Source organism: Tiliqua scincoides, chromosome 8, assembly GCF_035046505.1.
Source record: "Tiliqua scincoides isolate rTilSci1 chromosome 8, rTilSci1.hap2, whole genome shotgun sequence".
Classification (NCBI taxonomy): domain Eukaryota; kingdom Metazoa; phylum Chordata; class Lepidosauria; order Squamata; family Scincidae; genus Tiliqua; species Tiliqua scincoides.
Genome location: NC_089828.1, coordinates 35,032,705 through 35,060,509, shown reverse-complemented (window position 1 = coordinate 35,060,509; position 27,805 = coordinate 35,032,705). Strand labels below are relative to the sequence as shown.

The window sequence follows — 27,805 nt, the reverse complement described above, 5'->3', positions numbered from 1 at the left end:
TGATTTGGGTGATTGCCAGCCATTTTTACTGCTGAGAACTTGCATGTCGAAAGCTGGAGCCTCCACCCACCTACACTGGCATTCAGTTCACTTCTGCATGAATATGACTAACCCTATGAAAGGCACCCTTGCTGCTGTTCATTCCACAAGTCAATTGTGCAAGGTGCAGAGGCAGTCAATGAGGTGAACACAAGTTCCTGTACAGAGTAAGAAATAACTGATTTTCCATGTATCCATGGAAGTTTCTATCCATGGTGAATCACAATGCACCTGTGTCATGTAGCTGTGAAAGACAAGTCATCTGCTCTCCTCCTCCCCGACCTATGGAGTTGATCCACTGCGTTAAGACTGCAGGCCTCTAGCCATGCAACTCCACTGCAATGGAGTGAAGCTAATGGGAGAGTTAACACAGAATCACAATTTCATAAGGAAGAAAATATTTATTGCTGCCAAGTCCATGGGGTGCTACAGTTGAAGTGTTTACAAGAGCTCTACCCAGCAGCTGCTAACTGCCCAGTGGGACCTTCCTCCTGCAAAGGCATGCCAAGTTTCAGGCCTGCCTCACCAACATGGTTGGCTTGGAGACAGGCCATCATCAGAGCAGAAGGTGTAGGCTCCAGAGACACAGGAAGAGCAGATGCCAAGTAAAGATAATGGTCCAGGGTGATACAAGCCATTCCTACATGTAGATGGACAGGTCCTTCTCAACAACCTGTTGAAAAAAGCAATGCACTGTTAGCAACTGATGTTTTTGCCACCAGCCCACTTCCCATATGTGATGTCAATATGTATGACAATTCACAGAATTTAATACAATCCCCATCTCAATCAAGGAGTTGAGATTATAGAAGCAGGGAGAGCTACAGTTGCACGTTTTGCTTCACTTGGTTCGAAAGACCAAGACATTCCAGGGTGGTATTCAGGCATCTTCTCCATATATGAACTAATAACTTGGGTTGCAATCCTATGCTTACCTAGAAGTAAGCCCCATTAGCTGGACAAGCCTAGGATTGCCATTTGTTCTGAAGTGGTATTTTGCCCCAGTTCTGAAGTGGTATTTCCATTAAAGCAAACCATCCACAATGTTAAAGGCCACAAATACTAATCAGCTAAGAACTGAGATTAGCAACAGCAACTCCCATCAAAGGTTTTGAATTATAAGAGACAGTAAAATCTTAAGTCTGTCTTCACTTGCCAGAACACAAGTATTCCCCCTTGTTATTCCCTCCAAACCAAGAAGGAGCTCCCCTTTGTATTCATTACTCTGTGTACAGCAGGCCCTCAGTGTCCACAGGGAATCTATTCCAGTACCCCTACTGCAGATAATCAAATCCACAGGGGGCCTGGTGCCACAATAACTCACTCAAGGGCCACACCCAGCCCCCTGGAGATCACATGTGGCCTTCCAGCCTGTTTGCAACATCCAGAGGTGTTCCATGGCCTTCCTGCACCTCAGAACTACAGACAGCACTAGTTGCATCTAGAAGACCACAGATGCAGAGCCTACACACGAGGGCCCACTGCATAGGCATTTTGTAGCATAAAGAAATAAAATTAAGTACTACTTAGGATAGAGGAAAGCAAGACAAGGGAGGAATGAAGTAGCCTCTAGCCATCAGGCACTTGATAGCAAGGTGAAGCACTCAACCCACATTCATACAGGCTCGAACATGCCCAAGATGGAAATCCTCAAGCAAACAGTGCAAGTAGTAGGATAGCATACCTCTGTCACAACACTTCTACTTCTTCCCTCCTCCCCAGATGCTATTAATATAATCTCAGGACTTAATGCAAGTACTCGAGTGTACAAACTTACAACTGGATCGTCCATTGGGCTGTACCTCTTGACTACCTGGCCCTCCTTGTTGATGAGGAACTGGAAAAAAGAGGAAGCAAGTGCTGGTAAGCTGCTGCAAGCATCTGCATCCCTGACATAGTGGGAAAATGGTGCTGGATCAGACAGAATATCTATTGAGCTCTGGCCCTGCTCTATACAAGGCATGAGGTGAGAGGGAAGGGACTGCCAGCATGGCAGGCAGCAGGAACACAAAGTATTTGCTACAAGTTCACAGATGACTAGTCCACCACTTTGCAGTTGGGAAGCATTCTGATCTCCAGTGCTGTAGTCCTCACTGCCACCTACCCATAAGGTAGTCCAGGATTACTACCCCATGCTCAGCTGTAGTTTACTACATTGCAGGCCATCTGGAATGGGCACTGCACTTTGAAAGGTCACGTACAAGTTTTAACAAGATACTGCAGAGGAGGCCCAATCTGTTTTCACCCCTAGGAAGCTGAGGCTGTCTGTTGCAGCAGCTCAACAAAACCTATGCAGGACTTTCATTCCAGTCCTACAGGGCTCTCATGTCCCCCCAAGTCTCTGCAGCACCCCCTTTTGAATTGGGCACCTAGTCATTATTTTGATTTTAATTTCAAGACAGTCTATTAACAGGAGAAAGAAGGCTTACCTTGCTAAAGTTCCACTTTATGGCACTAGAAAAGACACAGAAAACATATTCAGATCTGCAATGGGGCTACAAATAAGCTACAATGCAGCCAAGTGTCAGAATCCAACCCTAATAATGCAGGAGAGCTCTTACAGCTAGAGTGGGGGGTGCTTATCTGTCATGTCTCCCATTAGTATTTAGATATTAGCATCTAGCATAGCTGGTATATTAAACAAGGAAAATCCAGCCCCCTATAATTCAAGCAATGCTATTGAATCCTGAGTCATAAGGGTGTCACCAGGAATGACACACCAACCTGGTATTCCTATCTCACCCCCTAAGCTCAACTACTAAACCTGCAGACTGGATCACAACAGGAGGTTCTAATGCCATCACCACCTGCCCCCTCATTAGAAACTTGTCAAAGCCCAGTTTTGCAGAAATCAAAGCATTTTACATGATTTTGAAATTGAGCAAACCCAAGCCATCCAAAAATAGGTGTCATTCCTTTCTCCATTGCCAAATTCAAAATGGGAAAAGAACATCCCCAAATATGCTTGCTATGGTGCTATGTATATGGTTCTCAGAAAACAGATCTATGCCCCAAGGGGCTGGCTGGCATGCTCTCATGCACACACAGTGGAGACACAGTAAACAAGAAAGGAAGTTGTGTACATTTCATTTTGACACCAATTCTCTCCACATTAAGATGCCACTCACTTTCCCAGAGTGCCCTTGCCCTTGGGCTGGTTCTTCATCCACTTCCAGAGTGGGTGGGCGCCCTCTCCGTTCACTTCTATCTTGCTAAACAAATCAAACTTCACCCCATAGGTAGCAGCAGTAGCTTTGATTTCTTCATTAGTACCTGGTTCCTGTCAAAGATGGAAATTGCAGCTATGTGAGAAGGGCCCCTTAGCCAACACACATTTGCCCTGCACCCCACAAATACCCTTCCCCAGAGCACCCTTCCTCCTACCTGATGGCCAAACTGGTTGCAGGGGAAAGCCAGAATGCGTAAACCTCTCCCAGCCAGTCTGTCGTACATGTCGACAAACTGAGTGTAGTTTACTCTGGTCTTTCCTCATTCGGATGCCACATTGGTAATAATGCAGACATGACCCCTGGGGAGGTGCAAGGAGAAGGGAGATGTTACAGCACCGCAGTGATAAGCCTCTTCAAACCTCCTCTGCTACTCCCTGCCACAGTGGGAGGCCATCGCTACTGTTTTCTTTCCCACTCAGCCATTGACTCCACATTTTGGAAAGCACAAGTAGGCGGCTTGGAAAACAGGGAAGTCACTTGTACTGCCAGTCTACAGACATCAATTATTGCACTGAACTTAAAAGCTCTGCCACATATTCAAAATCAGCCCACACATGCCAGAAGGAGGAAGGAAAGCAGCCCACTTCCCTCCCCACTTACCTGTACCGCTCCAGAGAAACATCATTGCCTTCAATATCTGTGGCATGAAATTCATAGATGGATTTCGCCGACTTCCAGTCAGATTCTTGAGCACACTGCGGTTGGGGAGGAGACAAGAATACAATGTGAAGGCAAACAAGGCACTGACAGCCTGGATGACTCACAGACCTCAGCAACCACGCTTAACATTTTAGCACAAGACAGCATGGTGGGCTTGGATCCCAGAGGCCTGGACTCGTATTCTTAGCTAGCCAAGTCTCACACTGGGAGAATTCACTCTCAGCCTCATCTACCTCACAGGGTCATTGCAAAGACAACTGAGATAAGCTTGGAGTGGCATGCTTGGGGCTTCTTAGATTCAAGTTTGCCCTACTCTCTTTACACTCCATTCATCATCACAAAAACCTAGCCAGGTAGGCCACAACCCTCTCCCTTTTCCCTGAACCATCTCCTAGAATCTCCCACTACTTTAAGCTATTCCATTCCATCCCATGACAAAAGCCCCCTTAAGCAGAATTTACACAGAATTGCCCCCTTTCCTTCCAAACTCATGTTTTCCACTTAGCCTTCAACATGCTCCCTTAGGATTAAACCCCCCCCCCAGCACCACCACCACCTGTAACCACATTTTAAGGACATACAATAAGTTTGTCCATATTTCATCCTCTTGTTCCCCCACTGTCTATTTTAGACTGTAGGCTCCTCAGAAGCACAGATCCATCTGTGTTATCTAGGTAACCCTAGAGGTCATCAACCTTTTTTGTGCTACAACCCCAATAAAATAATGGGACCCACTGTTGATCCCACTCCATCCCAGGACCCTATCCACCCAGCAGAACTACTCATACACTGTAACCACATATTCTTATTAGAAACACAGAAAAGGTTACCATGAAGCCTGACACTAGTGAAATCTATTTTAGCACAATTGCTAAGAACCCGAGTAGGACTGAGACACCATCTCCTGGTACTTGAAGGGGTAACACCAAATGCTTCTCCCTTTACCTGGTGGTGCTCTTGTCCAGCTGTCTTCAACCCTTTTTGTGCAAGTTACTGCAACCCCACAACTGAGGCTTTGCAACCCAACTGGGGTCACAACCCCAAGTTTGAAGAACACTGACCTAAATACCATTATGTCATATTACACACACACTTCCTTAACAGGTTAAAAAAGGCCAAACATACAGCCATGCAGAAGTCACCAAGGCAAGTCTTGGATTCTGGTCTCCCATTTCAAGCATCCAGAAGTCAAGCTCTTGACCCATAAAGATACACGTCACAAAATTTACTGAATATCCAGCAAACATCAAGTGGAGGGTGAGCAACCACTAAAAAGGGATGGGAGAAAGAAGGAAGTACTGTTCCTGGATTTTGCTATCACCTTCTATCCACCCTCCCCATCTAGCATTCATCTTCACTTAGGAGCCCAGTGGGGCAAATCATTTTCACAATTAGAACAGTCCTCCATTTTGGCAGCAGAGAGCCTCTCAATTGTCAAAAATTTAGGTAGGCCTACTGCAGGGAGAAGCAGAGGTTACCTAGAGAGGTGTATATGCAAAGTCTCAAGTGGTTCAAAAGGTTGCATGCCTGCTGGAACGAGTGCCCTCACTGGGTTCACGTGCCGGCGGCTTCCCCAACAACCTCAGCTGGGAACAACAGGGTTGGGAAAAGCTGCTGCTTACAGTAGCAGCTGCTGCTTAGTTGTGTCGTTTTATAGTGAGGGCTGGCAATGACCCACTTTAGTCTCCTGACAATTTCATGATCTGGATTAGTGACCTCATCTACAGATACTCCCATGCAGCACAACAGATTACACACTACTATATGTGTAATTGTGCACAAGGATCTCATAGTCACCTGTGCAAGAAATGGGTAGCATTCCATCCCTCTCCCTTTAACACATGCAACAAAGTAGGCGTTGGAGGTGACAGATGGGAGATCATCAGTCCATCAGTCCAGCAAGAACAATGCAGGCAAGCAGCTCTAGAAAATCAAAGGGTAACCTGGAACTCCTTCCTAAACTGTGACACAACCTCTTCCTTTCCCCATGCAGAGCAGCATCCTCCCCAGAATCTCCTGCTTTAAAAACCACCCTCTGAAATGCCACCTCCTTTTGGTCCCTTCCAGGTTGTCACTATGGTCAGCTCCCCCACTCCTCCCCATCCTGCATTTATAACAGGACAGTGAAGGATGGTCAGATTCATATGCAGCTGGAACCCTGAGCCATTCTGAATGCCTGTTAAGGAGGTAAAGCAGGATATAAGTTTATAAATAAACTTTCAGAATGCCAACACTGTTAGACAGGCATGTCACTGTCACGATCCTAGAAAAATCTAAGGTGGGCCAAAGGTAGGTGTTGGAAGTGGTCTAACAGCTAGTTTGTGTCTGTTGAATGAATCCTTGGTGTGGTTCAACAACATGCGTTTTTATGCAACAGACTTGAGATTCTCCCCCCCCCCCCCACACACACACACAGAACAGTAATGCCTTAGATTGCAAGTGTGCACATTTCACACAAGCAAATCACAGAAATTATAGGACAACATAAGCAGAGGTGAACTACCTTCAATCTTGCACATCTATTTCAAGACACCTTCCACTCTTCAGCAGAGGTTCTGCCAAAGATCCCTCTATTGAAGGGTGACTTCTGTGAGTCAGCATATGAACCACCAAGTGCCATCCTTCCACCAAGCTCTCCTATAGCTCCTCTGGAGATGGGGCTATGGCTCAGCGGTCAACACATGCTTTGCCACAAAAGGTCCCAGGTTCAATCCCCCACATCTACTGTTTGGAAGGTATCAGATAAGAGGGCTGGTAAAGGCCTTGAAAACTACGGGTAGCCAGTAAACACAGAGTTGGCTAGCCAAAGGGCCTCGAGGCAAGACAACGCAGCTTCCTATGTTCCTAGAGAAAAGACACTTGTACTATACCCCCCATTAACTACCAGGGATCAGATCACTCTAGATGTAGAGAGTTGCTTCTCCCAATTTCCAGGTACAACAGCTCCTTCTGCTTCCCTCCCTTTGGAAGGAACAGCCTGGTAGCCAATTATGTACCCAACTGTCTGAAGAAGCTGATCCTATTCCCCCTCCCCATCCTATGATATTGCACAGACTGATTGTAAGGCACATTAGGAACCAGTTTTTGCTGAAAATACATTGTGTAACCAAGGATATAGTTCCATGCACATTTACTTGAATAAGCATGCAGAGGAATGCCAAATAAGCCTTACCTAAGTAATCCTTGCATCATCCACCCTAAAATTCAATGCTTGTATCTAGGAATTCAAGCATTTTCCCCCCCCTATCCATGTTCTTTAAGGAACAGAGGCTAAAACTCTGGCCTATAATGTCCAATTCTTATCACAGGAGCCTCACAAACATCCTTGGTTCTCCTCACGTGAGCCTCCTACCCTTATGCGCCCAAAAGCTGTGGTTTATACCCCATCAAAAAGGGTTCCTGAAAGTCACAAAGTTTCTTGTACACAATTCCAGTAGTTTCACAACCCTAAACAAAAGAGGGAAGTTCTGAAAGGATTTCGCCAGGAAAAAAGATAAGTGTGAGTTTATCCTAGAGCTACTCCAATTTCTTTTTATATCTAGGCTTATCTAATCTGAGATAACCAAGAGCCAAGGCAGCTTACAGAGATAGCCACTCTTTGGGTCATACAGAAACTAAGGTGAAGCATCTCCCTCCTGCTCTCTTCTCCCCTGCATTGCAGCCAGCAAGTCAGGAGCACATGACTGCTGTTTTTTCATTTCCACTGCTCAGCCTCTACTTTGGTTTGTGCTCAGAACAGCAGCAAATAAGTTGTATGTTAACTAGGCAAGGAAAGGTGATCCCACCAAACAATGCCAGCCTATTTTGTAATATACAAACCTTCCTTCTGCCCTTTTGAAAAGTTTTACAGAAAAAACTCACCAGGTCACTCATTAGCCAGACATACCCCTTAAAGTTCTTCCAGGTGCTGGTTCTTTCAAAGTAGTTTTATCAAGACAATGGGGGCCTTCCATCAGTTGCATACCCAAGTTATGCATGTTGCTTTGAGTTGAACACGTGAAGCTGCCTTACACCTAGTCAATCATTAGGTCAGCCTAGCCCAGAACTGACAGGGCAAAGCCTCCCCAGGATCTCAGGCAGAAAGCAGCTTTTCCCAGCCTGGCTGTGCTAAATGCAGGTTTGTGCCTCTCAGAGATTGAATATTTCTTCACAGAAGGCAGGCAAGAGGGGAGGGCTAGAGTATCAATAATAAGAGGTAGCAGGTGGTAGATTCTCCTTTCAGAACCAGAATTTAAGATTAGCCAGCCAAATTGATTGGTGGCAAGCTCCAATCCTTACCATAATGTGAGGTTTAAGGAACGTGCTGCAAAATTAACAAACTGCCATTAAGTTTCATAGATGCTTGCCTGTCCAGATATCACTATGGCTAAATAAAAGCTCCTCATTCAGAGAACAACCAATTCCAAGAACGAGCAGCTCAGGACAAACAGGTGAGAGTGACCCACATCTCCCTGCAGACTTCGGAGGCACATGGCCAGCTGCTGTCAGAAAGAATGTAGGAAGGATAGATCCTTGGCTCAATCCAGCAGGGTTCTGCTTGTGTTCTTGTGCATCTAAGTCACACAGTACTCCTCCACCAAGCAGAACATAATAAGAAAATCCAGCACACTGTTTCCTACAGTGGCCTACCAACAGGAGAGGCAGACATACCTCTCTCCCACCACTGTGCCCCCGATTTTCACAGGTATATTGCTGATGAATCTGGAGACAGGGTATCAGCATCAAGATTAGTTGCCATCAATAGATTCCATCCTCCAAGGAATTTGCCTAATATCCCTTCAAAGCCAACCAAGCTGGTAGCTACCTCTGCATCTTGCAGCAATGAATTCCAGATGAACTATGGCATGTACTGCATAAAGTAGTACCTCTTTTTTCTGGTCCCAGAACACCCATCAGTTTCCCTGGATGATCCCTAGTGCTAGTACTGCAAGAGAGATAAAGTCTTCTACCTCCACATCATGCACAGTTGAAGATTTTAGTCATCCCCCTATATCACCTTTAACATACCCTCATATGTTGGGTAACCTTCCTCCTAAGGAAAGTGCTCCAGGCCTCTGATCATTTGGGTCACCCTCTTTTGCACCTTTTCCAGTTCTATAATCCTTCTTGAGGTGTAGCAGACTTTTATACAGCTTTCCAAATTTGATTACAGCTTAGGACATTTATGGGTACTTTAACACAGCTATCTTTTTTAGAGACTACTAACATGACATTTGCTTTCTTCACTACTGCTGCACTGGGTCAACCTTCTCAGTGTCCATCATGACCCCCATGATCTTTACTAGTTCTTCAGTGACAATTCAGACACTATCCACATCTATATAAAGTTGGCATTTTTGCCCAAGTACGCATCATTGGGTACTTGTCAATTCTGAACTGCATTTGTCCACACATGCAATGCCAACTGTATCACCTCCATCTACATGCCTGTGAACAATGTCAGAGGATTCTAGAAGAGTCAGCAGGGCAGACTGAAGAAACCATGCCAATAATGCTTACAATTAGAAAGATGGTTATGCTTTCTGCTAATTTATCCACAACATACACTAAACTGACCAGACTATAGTTTTCCAGATCCCTTTAAATATCCCTGTTACACCAACTGCCTTTTAGTCCTCTCACATGGAGCCTGATGTAAAGGACAAGTTGAGTATTTTGTTAGTTTCATATTTGAAGTTGAACTCTTGGGTGGATACCATCTGAACTTAGTGATTTGCTAGTTTACAGTTTAGCAATATACACTAGAAGCTCATCTCCTGTCAATTCTAACTCAGTTCTTCAGACTCCTCCCTACAAAGATTAGTTCAGGCACAGGTATGTATTTTTTAAGTATATATCTTAGTTAATCAAGATACTTTAAGGTACCTGCCCTACATTTTCTATATTAAGGATAGATGCAAAGAATTGGTACAGTTTCCCTGCTATTTCCAAACCATCTTTGGGCACAATCTTAACCAACATTCCAGCACTGGCATAGCTGTGCCAGCGAGGCATATGCTGCATCCTGCAGTTGGGGGGCAGTCATGGAGCCCTCCTCAAGGTAAGGCAATGTTTGTTCCCTTACCTCAGAGTTGCATTGCCGTTAGCTCGCTGCAGGAAAGTTGGTTAGGATTCCACCCTTAGCCATCATTTCTGTCCCTCATCTAAAATGTTACCTCCCTGACAGGTTTCCTGTTTCTGACAAGTTTAAAGAAATTGTTTGCTATTGACACATTTAGCCATGAGCTCCCAATTCTTCCCCCCCCCCATCCCTCATCACCAGCTTCCATTTCTTTTGCTAGAGTGATTTGTTCTTCTCACTGGTAAGTGCAGCAAGTTGAAAGCCTGCATTCTTCTAACCACACCTATTTCCCAGGGACCAACAAAGCAATAATGCACAGACAAGCAGAGTGTAATTAAAAGGGAAGCCTCAGGTATAGTTTGCCTTCCTTTTGACCAATTACAATGCAACAACAATTGCTGTTAATTGTTTATCATAATTCCTCTGAACCTTAAGACAACTTAAGGCACAGGGAGATGATTAGCAAAGGAAGTTTCAGTTAGATCCATTTTTTTCCTGGAAACTAGTCCAATTCCTTTATTTGAACAAACCAAGAGTGACTGATCTGGTTGGTCCCAATAGGGTTATTAAATTGTGGCTTTTGGAGTTTTGCTAGTGGACCAAAACCCACATTTCCACACACACTCTAGCACCAAAAGTGTCACATCTACACCTATAGCCAGGGGCAATCAGAGGCACTGACTGTCCCACAGAGCATAGGGAAGGTAGAACACAACTACCCTGGAAGGACATGGGAAAAATAGGAATGCTAAAGAATTCTGGAAAGCACCAGCCATTTTACCAAAGACTACAAGGCTATAAAGATTAGAGGGAACAATGGGGAGGCTCCCCATATTAGAGAACAGCTGACTTACATGATGGCTAAATAGCAGCACATTCCTACTGGATCAGGGAAAGAGTTCACCCTCTTAGAAAATAACCAAGAAAGCCTTTGAGAATGGGGGGTACTCATAAGAGAAGAGCTGTGCTAGCCCTAAAGACTCACAGGCCTGGGCCACTAACCAGCAAGAGGACAAAGAGAGGCATGCCCTCCAGAATCCAAGAAAAAGGGTTGCCCACCCCCACAGTGGGGGGAAGCATAGAATACATGACATACCTTGAAGAACAATTGGGGGAAGGGATGGGTTCCCCCACATTAGCAAGCAGGTTAGTTTTGAGAAGCCAAAACAAACAGGTTCTCAAGACACCCATTGAGAAGTGGTTACCCAGCCAAAGGGCAAAGCAATCGGCTCAGCCTAGACAAGAAGCCTGAGGACACACAGGTTGCACCAGTCAAGAAGAGAGACCTTTGCCCCCAAAGCCTCATAATGATCAGACACCCATCAACAGGGACATGCAGTGGGTAGGAAGGCAGAGCCTCCCCACTAGTGACCTTTGAAAAGCACCACCATAGTGCAAGGCACCCAAGCACCTACAACCCACACAGGCTGTGGGTACTTGGGGACCTCAGGGACCTCACACAGCAGAAGTACCTCCACTTTTCAAAGGACACCAGTGGGGAGGCTCTGCCTCACCTACCTCCCAACCCAGCACAAGAGCATGTGTTGTGGGTGCTTGGGCACCTCACATAGCAGTGGAGCTTTTCAAAGGACACCAGTGGGGAGGCTCTGCCTCACCTGCCCCCCCACCACAAGCATGCGGGTGTTTGGGCACCTCACCTAGTGGCAGTGCTTTTCAAAGGACTCTGGCCTCCTCTGCCTCCCCACCCACTGCACGTCCCTGTCCCAAGGGCTGCAGGAAAGGCTGAGAAGAGCGGGGGGCTCTTCAGGGTCCTTCAAAGGGGTTACTCCACTCTGGACCGACCACTGCCTAGAGTGCCAGGCCTGCTGAGGCCTCCCCGAGCCCTCGCTCACCATCGTCCTGCTCAGCCCCCGCGCCGCCAACACACCACAGAGCAGCGTCGCTCTCGCTACCCGACCAAGGCTCATCTCATCCCCCTGCGCGGCCCAGCTCCTCTTTACCCGTCCAACGCCAGCCCTCCGCCCTTCGCGGCAGCCAATCAGCGACCCGCACCGCCTCTCCCCATCTGCCAATCAAAGCGGCGCCGTTGAACTCCGGGCGAGGGGGCGCGTGCACCGGGGGGGTTGAAATCCCGCCCCTTTCCTCCGATTGGCTGAGGGGCGCGTGATTGGCGTGCGAGCCGACCATTCAGAAAGAGCTCTTTTACTTAGTGCGCAGTGCAGCTGATGCAGGAACGCAGCATCCTTTGGACACGTAAGGTGAGTATGGTCCAGGGTGGGGATGACGTCAGCGAAGGGTGGGGCTGCAGGGCTGCAAGTCCAGGGGTGGGGCAGGCTGCAGCAGGCAGCCCTCCCCTTTTCTGATGCTCCCCAGCTGGTGTTGTGGGTGGAGAGTGACTGGCACAAATTGAGGCCAGCTGGTGCTGGGGGCTGCAGGGAGTCTGATGCATCCTTTTGACCTTGCAGCCCAATCCTGTGCATGTCTACTTGGAAGGAAGTCCTATTAGAGTCATGGGGCTTACTCCCAGGAAAGTGTGGCTAGGACTGGGCTGTGGGGATTTTGTGCTTGGAGGAAGAGGGTTTTTTTTGAAACCCTCTATAAGTGAATTAATTAAGGGCTCCATTTCTTGTGCTCTGCAAACTCCAGTCCTGGGGCATTGCAGGATCCTGCAAATCAGCAGGCATCGGGGCCTAACCCTATCCAACTTTCCAGCTCCGGTGCAACCACAATGCAGCCCTGAGATAACGGAACAAACATTTCCTTCCCTTGAGAAGGCCTCCATGACTGGCTCCCCACCACAGGAAACAGTGCATGCCCCAGTAGCACTGCTGTACCAGCACTGGGAAATTGGATAGGGTTGGGCCCTAGGCTGCAATCCTATGCATGCCATATTTGGCACTGCTGCAGCCCCGTGTGCCGGGCAGCTCAGGAGTGGGCTGTTAGTCCCCTTGCCCTGGGGTAAGCCCCAGCAGCATCTGTGGGCAAGTCCAAACAGCCTTGTGCTGGTGGTTCAGGGCGGGGGGAATAGGATATGGCAGAGGCCTCTAACACCCTTCCTGCCAACTACTGGGACCTGCTCTCCCCCTGATCTGCCCTCTAGCTGCACAGTAACACCCTCCTAGCCTCTCCACCAGCCCACACTCTGTTCTGATGCATGTTGGTTTCCCTCTGGTGCTGCAGATTGATGCAGGCCTTTTTGCTTGCAGTGCAAGCCTCCCTCCTGCCCCGCTGCCTAGGCTTGCTCCCTGCCCTCTCCCAACCCTCCCTCCACCTCGGCCTGCCCTGGAACGCCGCCACCGCCGCCTCCTCCTCCTCCTCACCTCCCCCACGCCCCCACCTACCTCTCCACTGCCCAGCAGTCTGCGCAACTGCTGAGCGGTGGAACTCTGGTGCTCTGCTGGTGCTAGTCAAGTGCCAGCCAGCGCTGGGCTAGCATCGGCAGTCCACCAGTGCTAGGGCCTGCAAATGTGCCTTATGGCATGTTTGCAACAGTGCATGTCGGCGGTGAGCTGGCGTGCACTGAGTAGGATTGGGCCCAAAGCAGCAGCCTCTATTCCTGTGCTGGATATAGCGGAGCTCATTTCAGTGCCGCTGCATCATAGCATGGGGATCTCGATAGTGTTGTGCTGTAAGATTTCCTGGAGGAGGGGATAAATTAATTTATAAGTGATCAACTTCCTTGGATAAAACTGTGTAGTAAACTGTGCAAAATCATAAATAAATTTTTTTTTAAAAGTCCTTATCACAGAAGAAGTCATGTTTGGTCCACTTGAATGCTGCACTCCATTGCCAGCAATGTGTGTTGTGACAACGCTGTTTGTGAAATTAATGAGAGGAAGGATTACAGCTGAACAAGCAAGACCATGCTTGGCATTAACAGCAGCACAGATGCTGAGTGTGTCAAATCTTGCAGTTCACTGGGCCCAGAATAGCACTGCCTCCACAAGTGGCAAGGCTTGTCATCTTGCAGTGTACCATTTTATGCGCTTGCCTCATTTTTCAACTGCAGCTGTTTGTAGCAACACAGAAGTGCTATTGTCTTTGGTTTCCCATCTTGTTGGCATCCTTCAGTCTCGGAAGACTATGGTATTGCGCTCTGAATAGTGTTCTGGAACAGTGTCCTCTCCAGTGTGCGAAGCCTGGGTAAAGTAGATATGGAGGATAGACTGTTTCCCATGCAGCAAATCCCTCCTCTCCACGTCGCTGAAATGGCCCAATGGAAAGGCAGAGGCCAATACGGTTGGTTCCAGCAGCGTTGCAGGAGTTGCCAGAACGTGATTGTGTTCAGCCATGAACTGCCTCAGGGACTTCGGCTCCGGATTTTTCTTCGAGGTTGACTCCTGAAGCCTTTTCCATAACTGGATGTAGCCACAAGGCAGTGGAGGTTTGGGATCAGAGTTTTCCTTCTCTCAGATGAGCTGCCTTCCCAGGCTAACGACAAGTACAGCCAAACTGAGGGCCTATTCTTATCCCCAGCCCCCAGGGTTTCCCATAGGAGAAAGAAAATGCCAATGCTATCCTGGTTAGCTTTTTTACAGTTGCAAAGCTTTTCAAAACTGCCAATTCAGAAATCAGACACCAAAGCAATTTTCATTATGTCTTTGCACCAGTTACGGGCACTCTGCCATTCTACCGGTTTGCACTATAGAGCTTGTTTACAGTAACTTGGTGCCCAATCCTATTCAACGTTCCAGCGCTGATGCAGCTTCAGTGCAGCCCTGAGATAAGGGAACAAATGTTCCCTTACTTTGAAAAGGCCTCAGTTACTGCCCCCCACCCCCGCAGGATGCATGGCACACCCTGTCGGCATGACTTTATAGGTGCTGGAAAGTTGAATAGGATTGGGCCTTTGTTGTAGTTCTGTCTTGTGATGATATTATTGCCACCTCTTTGGGGCTTCTGTAGGAATGTTGGTCAATCACATAGTTCCTAGAGGATGTCACTTCTGTGACTGGGTTTCGCCTCTGGCAAGCTGCATGATTTATTATCTGGTGGTATGTGACTGATAAGCTGTCTTCTGGGTTTAATGCACTGTAGAATCAAGCAGGAACAGAGTACCAGATTATTACTATTAAGAGTGTGGTGTTTTAGTGCTTATGCAGAAGCACATTGTGGCTTTGGTAACATGGCAAGGCAAGGCAAACCTCCCCCTACGGCACACCACGGGGGTGCTAGTTCCCGAGGCCGCAGTGTGAAAATAGCTGATACAGCACTCTGAAAGAAGCACCCATTGTTCTCGCCCCTGTATGTGATTCTAATGTGGCACTTCCTGGGAACTGGATGTAACTGTATTAATGTTGCAAAGTAGAATAAAAGACATACCAAGAGGCTGGTACAACAAGCCTCTCTCTCTGCACTCTCAACCTTCAACCTGCCTGCTGTTTCTTCATTTTCTGTCTGATTCTTCCCTGCTCTTGCACCTACATCCAGCAACCTGACCCCTGAGTTTTGGTTGCTCCCCAAAGTCACTGCAACATCGAGTATTTATATTGTATACTGCTTTTCATAAAAAAGTCCTCAAAGCGGTTTACACAACTTAATAAAGATTAGGACTGTATGTACTAATACAATTAGCCCAGTTAGATTACTACAGTTTGAAGAGGTTATTAGAAATTGGTCAAAGCTTTTTTATCACAGATCTTGTCATTTTGTAAACACCAACTTATACACATAGTTGTTACAACCCATTCTTGTGTGTGTCTCCAAGCAGTCTCCCATCCTAGGAACTGATCATATCTGCATCTGCTGAACTGAAACAGACCCAGTTATTCCCAAACCATTCACTGAATTCTGTAATCACTACTATTAGTGAGAAGGATTTCCTTCATTATGCCAAGTGTTGACTCCAAACTTGCCCATTTCATTCATTATGGTTATTCCACACTTTTCAGCTAAGTCTGGCTCCCGTAACAGCCTAAAATTAAAATCCACCCAAAGGAACCATATAATTAGAGATACATTGGTCTCTTTTGGTGTCAGACAGTCTCTTTTATCCCCAGACTGTTGGTACAGTCCAAGTTCTAGGCTCTTTCTTTTAGAGGAGTGGCTCTCACACATTTAGCACTGGGACCCACTTTTTAGAATGAGAATCTGTCAGGACCCACTGGAAATGATGTCATGACTGAAAGTGACATCATCAAGCAGGAAAATTAACAATCCTAGGCTGCAATCCTACCCACACTTACCCAGGAGTAAGTCCCATTTACTATCATTGTTAAAAGAATAGACATAGTAGCTTGTTAAAAGTACAGGTCTGTAACATTTCCCCAAATGCAGTCACATACCACAGTAGCATCAAGTCGAATATTGAAATGAATGGGGACCCACCTGAAATTGGCTCATACCACACATAGTGGGTCCCAACCCACAGTTTGAGAAACACTGCAGAGGGCACAATGAATTGCAGATGCATTCATGGACTGGCTTATGGGAAAGATGCCAACCCACTGAGGCTGTTCTCCCATGGTTCTTTAAGGCTGCAATCCTATATACACTTACATAGAATGCAATGAGGCTTACTTCTGAGCAGAAAGGTATAGGATTGAGCTGTAAGTGTGTAAACCGTCCTGAGCTGTTTGGTGGAAGGACGGTATAAAAATGTGAAAAATAAATAAATAAGAATAGGTTTGCACAATATGTTAGAAGCTGTGCATTCTAGCAAACCAAGTCCATTGCTGTATCTATGCTTACTTTCTGTAGCCTCTATAGGAAGCTGAATATACTCGTAGTTAGAAATGTTTCTGGCTTGAGTTTTTAGTTTCCCTGAAGCCACCACTTTTATCTTGAAATCCTCATCTGTAAAGTGCTCAGAGCAGATTACCTGGTGACGTGTAAGCTCCATGAAAAACAGCTGTGCACAGTTTTAAAGCTGCATTCCTATGCACATTTCCTTGGAGGAAAGAGCCCCATCTGGTAACAGCCCAATCCTATCCACACTTTCCTGGGAGTAAGCCCCATTGACTGTAATGGGACTTACTTCTGAGTAGATATGCATAGGATTGGGCTGTAAATCAGCTGACTTCCTTCCAAGTAAACATAAATAGGGTTTACAGAATTGACTGAACACCAAGAGGAAATTACATAAATACTGGGCAGTAATGCTGAATTGGGGAATTTCACTATGATTTCATGGGGACTCAAGAAGATAGCAAGACGTGTAACATGGAACTGATTTTTAGCTCTACTGCCTCTGGCTCAGGGTGTTCTACAGTTAACAACAACAGCACACAGACAGAAGAACCAAAATAGGGCAGAATATAATGATAAGTGTTTTTATATTGATGATTGCTGTTTATGACTTCTGTGAATTCAACCTGATGAGTTATAATCCACCTTGGGAGAGCACATGTAATTGAAAGGCATTCTAAAATGTGTATTTCAAATACTATTTTTCAATCTCACTAGTTGCCTCGCTCTAAGGGCAACTAGGGTGACTTACCACTGATGTTTAAAATCTGTCAATACAACTGTCAATACAAATACAAATACAATACAAATCTGTCAATTGTAATACAATACAATACACAATCCTAACCCCTTATGTCAGTACTTTCCAGCACTGGCATAGCCAATGGGACATGTGCTGCATCCTGCAGTTGGGTGTCACTCACGGAGGCCTCCTCAAAGTAAGGAAATGTTTGTTCCCTTACCTCAGAGCTGCACTGCTCTTATGTCAGTGCTGGAAAGCACTGACATAAGGGGTTAGGATTGTGCTCTAACATTATCTTGTAAAATAATAAAACAATATTTTGACGTAACTTAAAAGTACATCACATCAAAAATGTCAGATTCTTAAAATTTATGAAAAATATAGTAAGTGTGGGGTGGGAGGTGGGCAGAAGATAGAACAGAATCTGTTGGATGATATTTGCATGTTTTGCACTGAGTCAATCAGGATTTCTGACTCTCCATCACTTAGCAGCAGCAAAAACAATGAAGGTTACAATTCTGTGCATACTTATTTGCCTGATTCTCGATCAGTTGTTTATGAGCCTCAGAATTCCCCAGCTGTAGAATGGGGCTTTATGCTTAAGAGGTACTGATACTTTTTACTGTTCCTTCAAATTAGGAGGAAGAAACAAACAACCTCCTGCAACATGTGACTTTCTGCTAATCACTTCCCTCTTAGCCTCAGCCTTCCTCATCAGTAAAACAGGACTATGACTCAGTCACTTTTGACCAAGTTCTTCTGCATGATTTCAGATTCATTTGAGAGTTTTCCCTTAGAATCCAGTCTGTAATGGCTCAGCTCTAGATGTGACCTGTACATACATTTGCACATCAGCATGTGGCTCATGGGGTGTGGTGGATAACTTGCTCTAACACAGGGCTGCTCAAACTGTGGCCAGGGGGCCAGATGTGGCATTCAGGCAGATCTGTTTGCCTGGTGAACGGACTTTTCAGTTTCACCCAGATGCTGTGTGATGTTCACCCTCGATCAGGGGACAGGGACACTCTGAGCAGTCATGTCATGTGCCCTGTGTCCCAGGAGTGCCCCTGTCCCCCAATCAAGGGGGACTTTGTGTGGCACCCAGGCAGAACTGCAAGGTCCCAGATGGACAGATCCGCCCAAACCCCAGATTCAGCTCCAAGGCTGTGGTTTGAGCAGTCCCATTCTACCCTTTCTACAACCCTACTTCACACCAAGCTTTAAATAACAAACAAACCAAAGTTGACTAGGGCTGCAATCCTATAAGTGCTTACCTAGGAGTAGAGCCCACTGAACTTAATGGGTGTTACTTCTGAGTAGACATGCATAGTTAGTATGTTCAGATTCAAAACCTCCCAGGCTCCCAAACTTGAATGCTCTGCTTAGCCTACCTCATGGGGTAGGCTCTGCTACCTCATGGGGTTAGCTCTACCTCATGGGGTAAATGCTCTGCTTAGCCTACCTCATGGGGTTGGTGTTACAAGGTCAAAAGTGGGGGTGAATGAGAATGAAGAGTATCCTGGCCTATACATCACCCTGAGCCACTTGCAGGAAGGGTGCCATGTTTAATGCAATGAAACTCATGTAATAAGATAGATGTGAAAAAACTGAATGAATCTAAATCACAGATTGTTTCAAGGGAGTTCCTTTGGCATACAGTACAGAATCCCCCCACCCCGCTTCAAGATCCTAGTCCTTTTGAAATCAGGCAAAAATCAGCATTCATAACTCTGTCCCTCTGGTTGTAGCCAAGGGTGATCAGATACAGTGGAGGACAGAGTGCCTATATCTTTGACCACTGTTTAGAAGAGGGAATTTTGGCAAGTGCAGCTCAACATAGAAGGCTTTAAAAAGCTACACTTGCCAAAATTCCCTCTTCTATACACTGGTTAAAGCTATAGGCACTCTGTTCTCCATTGTATCTGGTCACCCTAGTAGTAGCACAGACAAATCTAGCTGGGGCAGTGATTCCCATACTGTGGGACGTGATCTGATTTTTGGTGGGTCCCCAAAGGGTGATGGAAAGATCAGGTAACTAACTGCCTCAAGTCCTGAGGCTCTTCAAAAATCAGATACTGTAGCTGCTATTACCCTGCAAACAGCTCAGCTCCTGCAGTTTGCAAGGAAGCTGCTACTTGACCTGCAAACAGCTCAGCTCCTGCAGTTTGCAAGGTAGCTGCCAACTGCCCTGCAAGGAGCTGAGCTCCTGCAGTCTGCAAGCTAAAAAGCTGGGGAACCCCTAAAGCTAGATAAAGTATTTATATTATTTCCACCTCCTTCTCCCTCTATAGACGTCACCACTCCAGGACCACAAAATGTCGACTCTCCAATAGAACCAAGTGTACGTCTAAAAGAAAAACCGGAAGTTGCTGATGTGTGTCACTCTAGGAGGCTCCTAGCTCTACATTGTTTTGAAACGTTCGCCTCCAAAGAAGTCTGCCTTTGAGCGCATACGTCATTGACCTCCTGAGCGCGTGACCTGAGAGGCGGTTATCAGGATGCGCAAGCGTATTGGAAACTCGCCTGCGCCACCGCGTGGAGTCGGTAGGCGTGGTTTTTGAAAACTTTGCGCATGCGCGGTATGTTACTTCCACCTCTCATTTGCTTTTGTGTTGTTGGAGGCTGGAGGCGCCATGGATGATGAGGAGGAGACCTATAGGCTGTGGAAGATCAGGAAGACCATTATGCAGGTGGGGAGGAGAGGAGGACCACTCTGGAGGGAGGGAGCGCCTTGAGCTCCCTTGGCCAGGGGGAGGCTTACAGGTTCACCCACCCCCCTTCAGGCTCCTCTGATGACCTGCCAGGCTTGGGTGGCTTTCCTGGCAGTCTTCCTGCTTCCAGTGCTTGGAGGGGCTCTTGGGCACGGAGGCACAAATGTATCAAGCAGGAGGGGCATGTGGTGGGTGGGGAGGCAGGTGAGGCAGGGCATCCCCACCCGAGTCCTTCGGAAAGCGCCACTGCCGTGGGAGGCACCCAAGCACCCATGCGCAAAGCCTCCCACGGTGGTGGTGCTTTTTGAAGGACTCCGGTGGGGAGGCTGTGCCTCACCTGCCTCCCCACCCACTACCTGCCTCTGGCTCAGGTGTGTAATTATGGAGGTAAGTTATCACCAGTGTTACCTGTGGTGGTGTAACACTGAGTTTGAGGTGGTGCCACCCGGCAGTGAGACCAGGAAAATGACACAACAAACAGCAGTTGGAGGCTCCAAAGCCTGCTTTTCCATGCTCAAAAGCACTCCTGCTCACTCTGAGCCTCTTACCGCGGTTTGTCACGTCACCTCTGGCCTCCCAACCCAGAAGTAACTGGCAATGATGTTACTTCCGGTTCTACTTCGAATTGCTGTACCGTGTGATGTGATGAGGGATGTGTGGTGGGTGGGGAGGCAGGGGAGGCAGAGCCTCCCCACCGGAATCCTTCAAAAGTGCCAAAAAGTCTGGAAGTCCCGTGAGTACCACTAGACACCACCTCGAGTACAACTGGTGTTACCTGTAACTCTATATGTTATATGCTTGAAACCAGGGATATGTAGTTGGTGGGGAAGCAGGTGAGGCAGAGCATGTGGGTTGTGAGTGTCTGGGCACCTCACACGGCGGTGGCGCTTTTCAAAGGACTCTGGTGCGGAGGCTCTGCCTCACCTGCCTCCCCACCCACCGCATGCCCCTGGAGCAGAGGACAAAAAGTTGAGAAACACTGCCTTAGAGGTAAATGTTTATTGCTACTTTGATTTTAGTGGCTTATATACTCAAGGTGCTTGCCTTGTCAAATTGAATTTCTGAAAATGCTGTTAGGATGCTTCACACATCTGTCTATCTCTTTCTCTCTCTCTCTCTCCAAAATTCTTCCAGCTCTGTCATGATCGAGGATACCTGGTGACTCAAGATGAGTTGGATCAGACACTGGAGGAGTTCAAAGGCCAGTTTGGGGATAAGCCCAGCGAAGGGCGCCCCAGGCGCACTGACCTTACCGTGTTAGTGGCCCACAATGATGACCCCACTGATCAGATGTTTGTCTTTTTCCCAGGTGAGTGCATTAATAAAATTATCACGAAAGGTTTTTTCTCCCTCTTTTACAATACTAGCACCAGGGCACGTGCAATGTAATTCATTGGTAGGAGATCCAGGATTTATAGTATTATAGCCGTAAAATGCTTGGATGGCTTTAAAACGGGATTGGGCAGGTGTATCAGTGGCCACAAGCGCTATGGGCTATGCACCAGATTCAACAGTATGTGTCTTAATGTTCATTACAGAAAAGCAGTAGTGGGAGAGATTTATGTCTCCATCTCTTGCTTGTGCGCTTTCCTGAGTCTGCTGTGGGTAACGGGATGCTGTACTAGATGAACCTTTGGCCTGAGTCAGCAGGGCTTTTCTTATGTTCTTATCTATCCCACATTGGTGATTAACACAGCTCTGAGTGTACAGGTCCAGCCTATTTATGCACAGATTTTTTATACACTGATTTTACTCAACACGAATGGCCCCTGCAAATAAGGAGGAATGTGCTGATCCCTGGAGAAGGGGAAAAATGCATCCCTTTAAAATCAGTTTAAAAAACTGAACAATCCTTTAACAATAGCCTCCTTAATGAGAGAGAGAGAAGGCAGCTGGCTGACAATCCATCAATCCTTCTCTCTCCAGTGGACCCCTCCCTTCCCCCTGAGCATGTGAAAGAAAGGTGATCAGGTGAAGGGAGAAAGGTGAGCATTGGTGAAGGGACGGGTTGAGTGAAGCTCCTTTCTAAGCTCTTGGAGGACAAGGACTGATGGATGATTTTCTTAATGACTCTGATCTTGCATCACAAAGGTCAAGAAGGCTGTTTTTAAATCACTGAGCAAAAAAACTTTTTTTAATTGATTTGCTATAGTGCATTTTTTGCCATCCACATGAGTGCTTGGAAGAGAATCCTCGTGAATAATGAGGCTCAACCTGTACTCTTATTAATAGAGTTACAAACTGGTAGCCTCTTCATTAATACTTTTCAGTTTCTTTTTATTCATTGGATCATGACCCTACTCCAAAAGCTATCCTTTAAGATTTAGCATGGCAACCTGTCTTGGGTCTAGTGATGGAGGAATTCTCAACTTGATTTTTTTTTTGATGTGTTTCAGAGGAACCAAAGGTTGGGATCAAGACCATCAAGATGTACTGCCAGCGAATGCAAGAGGAGAACATCACCCGTGCCCTCATAGTGGTACAACAGGGCATGACTCCATCAGCAAAGCAGGTACCCATGTCAAGGTGGACTGGAAGATGTGGGGATTCAGAGAGCTGTGTATGTCAGGGAAGGAAAGGGCAGGTTCCAAATGTCTTTGCAACAATTTCTTTTGAGTGTGTTTGTGTTTTTTCTAACTCTGATATTTAAATGCCAAGAAGCAACAGTTGTGTTTTGCTACAGCTGTTGTGTGAGGCTGGCAGTCATGGAGGGATAGAGGAGATCCCATCCACCCGGTCCCCTCCAGCAATAATCAGTCAGTATTCTGCAGCACAGAACACTTTATTTATTCTGTCTCTCACATATGCATGGCCAGGTGGTTCAAAGCAGTTGCTGAGTTTTAGAAAACATTGCCATTTAAAACAAAAACATATACAGTAATACTAAATAGCAACAGCATTATATGGTATTGATGAAAAGACTTGACTTTCTGAAAACCTTCGCAAGAATGTTTTTTAAACTGTCAAGCAAGTTTCTGTCCCTTGGTACCTGAAAAAGAGATACCTGAATGTGTATGGAGAACCAAGTCAAAGCAGCACAAGCAGCTGTCTGAAGCTACTGTTGTCGTCCTTGCTTGTGCCGCTTAAATGTGCCAAGGATCAGATTGCCACTTGCCTTTTTCTCTGCATGTCTCTTATTGGGGACCCTAACAAGCCAATTACCTGAACCTTCTTCTGGTCTCCCTTTCTTTCAGTCACTGGTAGACATGGCTCCCAAGTACATCCTCGAACAATTCCTTCAGCAGGAGCTGTTGATCAACATTACTGAACATGAGGTAAGGAGGAAGTTCCAAAATAAAAAAAAAGACTGGTGTTACAAGACTGACAGATTAATTTAAACTTCCAAGGAAGGGAGCAAGGCAATCAAGTGTCCAGTTTATCAAGTTCCTGTGGACTGATATGTAGTACACCAGTAGGTGCTTGGTTTTAATTGTAAAGCACCTAAGTTGTTGGGTGTAGTACACAAATCAGAAATAACATGGACCCTCTCCTCTAGCTTGGTGCTCTAAAAATAAAAGGCAAGACATCCCTTTTGAGTTGAAATTGATCCTGCTTTTTTGAGCCTCCTGGTGGGTTATGAAAACTTTCATTTGGCTTTTCTCTTTATAGGTTTTCCTTTCTTTGGATACTGGTTTGTGTAAATGGTAGTGAGGTTAATCTGAGGTGCAATTATTGCTAATTGAAAACACTTATGCAATTAGGTTTTTGAGTACTGTATTTATTTTAGTTCTGCATTTGCTGGTTTATTCTCTTTTTAAAATTATTATACTTACACTTTATGCTGGTAAGCTGCCTGTTACTTCATTGAGGGGGGAGGAGGCAGGATAAAAATCTTGTAAATAAATTTTTGGGAGAGAAGGAAAGAGTTATAAGGGAAGTGAGATCAAATAGGGGGTGCAAGGTGAGCAGGTGTCAAACAGATCAGTGGAAGCATTTGGGCCAGTGGTCTGTGGGCTCCTAAAGGTTGGGAACCACTGGCCTAGAAGGTGTGCCCAAGCCCTACTTCAACTTACACCTTGATTCTTGCTATTGCAGCTGGTGCCTGAACACGTAGTCATGACCAAAGAAGAGGTGACAGAATTACTGGCCAGATAGTATCCTTTTCTTCTTAAGCTTCCCCTGCTGGCTGCCTGCTCCTTTTTCTTCTGCTGCGCGTAAGGCTCAAAGCAGCCGCTTCCCCCGCGTGCGTGGCTGCTGCCTGTCTGCTCTGATCTCGCGGCACACCCGAGGCAGCCTCGTGCCACACTAGTGTGACGCGGCACAGTGGTTGAAAAACGCTGCTGTAGACTAAAGGATTCAATGTTGTGATGGATATGAATGTTCAAAATGGTACCCTGGTCCTTTGGAATTTGAAATGCTGAATCTGCTTCCTTCACTTGAATGGGACTTTAAATGCTGCCAGTTTCCCCTGGATTGCTGCATATGTCACCTGTATACCCAGGTTCCTTGCTTTTACCCACCCTATCTCTTCCTGAGAGGAGAAGTGAATGAGAGCATGTCCTTGTTTCTTTTCTTCCTTAACTGCTTTTTCCAGTAAGCTGAGGGAGAACCAGCTCCCCAGGATTCAGGCTGGAGACCCCGTGGCCCGGTACTTTGGAATCAAGAGAGGCCAGGTAAGAAGTGCTGTAGATTGAATACCTGGCAGATTAGACTGGTAGAGTCAGTGTCACATCCTGGTGACAATCTACCCCTGAATACAATTGCCAAGGAGCAGCAGTAAGGGAGGAAGCAACAGGTTTTCATGTTCTACTTGTGAGTTTTCCAGAGGCATCAGGTAGGCCATTGTGGGAAGCAGAATGGTGCTTGGCCCTAAGTAATCTCAATTAGGGGTGCTCATCTGCCTTTCTGATTCAAGTCCATCCAAACCTGCCCATCTGATCAGGTGGCCTTTAGAGCCCAGCATAAGCTAATGTCTGCAGGGCTGACCAGAACCTATTTATCTGCTGCCATGAAAAAGACACAAAATAGCTGACAAATATGGACCATGTGATCTACCTTAGTAGCAGAGGGCCCAAAATAGCTCTGCAGAGCCCCCTCATGTTAAACCTACCCTGGGGGTTTGCTTAAGGGAAACAAAAGATGGGTTTCACAGATGGCAGTTCTGGTAATCGGGTATTTAGAGGTGTGCTGTCTCTGAACTGGGAAGTTCTTCTCAGCTTGTCACAGTTAATGGCTCTTGATAGCTGTATCCTCTTCAGGGGTGTCAAACATAAGGCCCGGCGGCCGGATGCGGCCTGCGGAAGCTTTTTATCCGGCCCTCAGGCTTTCAGCTGCTGAGCCATGCTTAGGTGTTACTGCTGAAAGGGCAGCCCGCTTGAAAATTGAGCTCTCCCATATCTTGAATATGATCAAGATATGTATATTTTCTGTCATTTGCAGCTAATGAGTTCCCAAGTGAGAAAAAGTGCTTATATTTGGTCATGAACTGTTTAATGACATCACTTCCTGCCTAATGACATCACTTTCGGCCATCAGCAGGCATCATGAATGCTATTCAGCCCTCTGTATGACACCCCTGCTCTACATGCATAGGTCAAAGCTCTCTCTCTTTCTCTCTCTGTATTTAAAGCTTTTGTAAACTTATAGACCCCACGGCAGTGAATTCCATAAATCAGTTTTGCCTTGTGTCAGTAAGTACTTGCTGGTGTCCATCCACCTGCTTTCTTATCGGTTCTGTCAACTGACCTGGAGTTCTAGTGTTTTGAACACTGTCCTCTGCTTTTTTTTGTTTCTGTTTTTTTTTTTGGTATTTCTTCTCCAGGTAGTGAAGATTATCCGGCCCAGTGAGACAGCAGGCCGGTACATCACCTACAGACTGGTTCAGTAACCAAGAGCTGTTTCATAAGGTATCAAGAGAGAGATGTTTCCAGAGTATCTTAGTTGATTACTTGAAGGGAAACTGACTCCCTCCTTCACCATCCCTATCTGTATAACTTTGTTGGGCCAGATTGCACAGTGGGAAGGGAATGGTGGTCACGCTAGAATGTGGAGGCATACAGGAAGTGGTTGAGGTAATTTATGGGATGTTGATGATACTAATCTTGACTGGCAAGGCTGGGAGAAGGCCACAGTGGGGCTGTTTGGTACTTTCCTCAGCAGGGACTTGAAGGCAGCCTTGCTGGCTCATTTCCTTTTCGGTGAAGAAGAATGTTGCATGTTGTTCGGTGCATGTTGTTGTTTTGCTTATGCACAACTTGATGAAGTTTTTCAGGATAGGGAAGAAGCAAGCACCCAGCAGTGTGGTATCATTTCAGTTCCCTGCAAAGTGAAAACCTAAACTGTACTAGTACATTTGGGTTGGGTAAAGGCTAGTATATCATTTGAGGGCTCCCCTTAACATAATGTGAAACAGAAGGCAGGCAGTTGCCTCATTTAACAAGCATTTGTTGCAATCCAGTCAGCTGCTAGAATGTGTAATCCTGATTGTATGAATGAACTAAACTTTAATTTAAAGCATCATTTGGGGGCTTCTGAGCCTTAGCTGGTGTTACCTTTGTGTTAGCTTGTATCTATAAAATATGGCACTTGATTTTTTTTCCCAATGAAGTTGCAGTTTCTCCTACTCAGGCTTTGTATCTGCTCATATATACTTGGCCCTGTCTGTAATTTTCTAGGGGTTGGTTGTCTTCAAAAGGACTGCAGGGAAGTACAAATGGGTTGTATCAAATTGTGTGCCAACTGCCAGGTTTCTAGTTCATCTAAATGGAATGGAAATGTAGCAGAAATTGTGTGATGTGCATATATAATACATAGAGAAAGCAACTGCATTCAGCAGATGCTGAACTCCACACTGCCTGATAAATGTTTTTTTAAATGTTTCCTTTGTTATCTTTTATAGGCTTTCTGAAGCTCCTTGTAACAGACAGTGGAAATTGCCCACCTGAGTCCCTAATAAACATGAGGGCTAGAAGCATTACATTCTTGGGTCTTCTTATGAGGAAAGCTGAAATGAGATGGTTGGTGCCCAAGCCTGTGCCCAAGATTCTTAAGCTGTGCAAGTTTCTAGACCTCTTAAACCAATCTTTAAAGGGGATGAATTGGCTACAACTTTGAAGACCCTGTCGGTTTCCCCAACAAATGGCATCAGACACACCCCATCTATGCAAGTTGGAATGGATCATCAGCTGTGATGCTTTTGAGCTTCAGGAACATATTGCACAGTGTGCTTGGGGAGAAGTTTGGAGAAGTGGAATCTCTTTCTGGATGGGAGAATTCCATAGAGTCTCTCTATGGACAGTGTGTTGCCCTGGTTCTGCCTGTAGATGTGAGAGTGTATAGTTGTAATAAATCTTCTGAATAATGGGCCTGGACTCTGAAATGTTTCCTTTGCTGTTTGCTATTTGTGTTCCTTCAACTACGCTATTTCAGAATAGGGCTTCCTTGCTGTTTTATCCTTACAACTACAGAGTGATGGTGATTAGCTTAAAGGTTATTGGTTGAGCATCCTGCCTGAGTGAGAATTTCAACCCATCATCTCTTAGTTTCAATCAAAATGCTGGATAACTGGTTGCAAAGAGACACTATCCTTTTGCCAGTGGAAGTACCTTTGGGATATACAGGTTGAGTCTCATTATTCACAAGGGTTCTGTTCCCAGAACTCAGATGGCAAAAAAATCACACTAAAGCAAATCCATTTAAAAAACAATATCCTTTTGCTAGGTGATATAAAAACAGGCTTGTTGACCTTTCGGATGCAAGATAGACATTAAGAAGA

General features: G+C 46.0%; 2 protein-coding genes across 2 annotated transcripts; one reads left to right on the top strand and one right to left on the bottom strand.

Annotated features, from left to right (window-relative positions):
• Nucleotides 1-420: 420 nt before the first annotated feature.
• Nucleotides 421-11,954, bottom strand: GPX4 (glutathione peroxidase 4). The gene is made up of 7 exons (XM_066635999.1): nt 11,844-11,954; nt 3,870-3,964; nt 3,424-3,568; nt 3,168-3,319; nt 2,469-2,493; nt 1,817-1,876; nt 421-712 (listed from the first exon to the last, which is right to left on the bottom strand). Exons 1-7 carry the CDS (start codon nt 11,916-11,918, stop codon nt 680-682), a joined length of 585 nt encoding a protein of 194 aa, XP_066492096.1. The 5' UTR covers nt 11,919-11,954; the 3' UTR covers nt 421-679.
• An 8,006-nt stretch (nt 11,955-19,960) lies between these two features.
• On the top strand, nt 19,961-27,393 carry POLR2E (RNA polymerase II, I and III subunit E). The gene is made up of 8 exons (XM_066635696.1): nt 19,961-20,070; nt 21,226-21,400; nt 22,488-22,603; nt 23,286-23,366; nt 24,127-24,185; nt 24,626-24,704; nt 25,853-25,937; nt 26,930-27,393. Exons 1-7 carry the CDS (start codon nt 20,014-20,016, stop codon nt 25,916-25,918), a joined length of 633 nt encoding a protein of 210 aa, XP_066491793.1. The 5' UTR covers nt 19,961-20,013; the 3' UTR covers nt 25,919-25,937; nt 26,930-27,393.
• Nucleotides 27,394-27,805: the final 412 nt, after the last annotated feature.

What these genes read in the sequence shown, in the direction of transcription:
- POLR2E (XM_066635696.1), top strand. Translation starts at nt 20,014, where the DNA reads ATGGATGATGAGGAGGAGACCTATAGGCTGTGGAAGATCAGGAAGACC. An exon ending in TCAGGAAGACCATTATGCAG is followed by an intron (nt 20,071 to 21,225) that starts GTGGGGAGGAGA and finishes AAATTCTTCCAG; the next exon opens with CTCTGTCATGATCGAGGATA. An exon ending in TTGGAATCAAGAGAGGCCAG is followed by an intron (nt 24,705 to 25,852) that starts GTAAGAAGTGCT and finishes TTTCTTCTCCAG; the next exon opens with GTAGTGAAGATTATCCGGCC.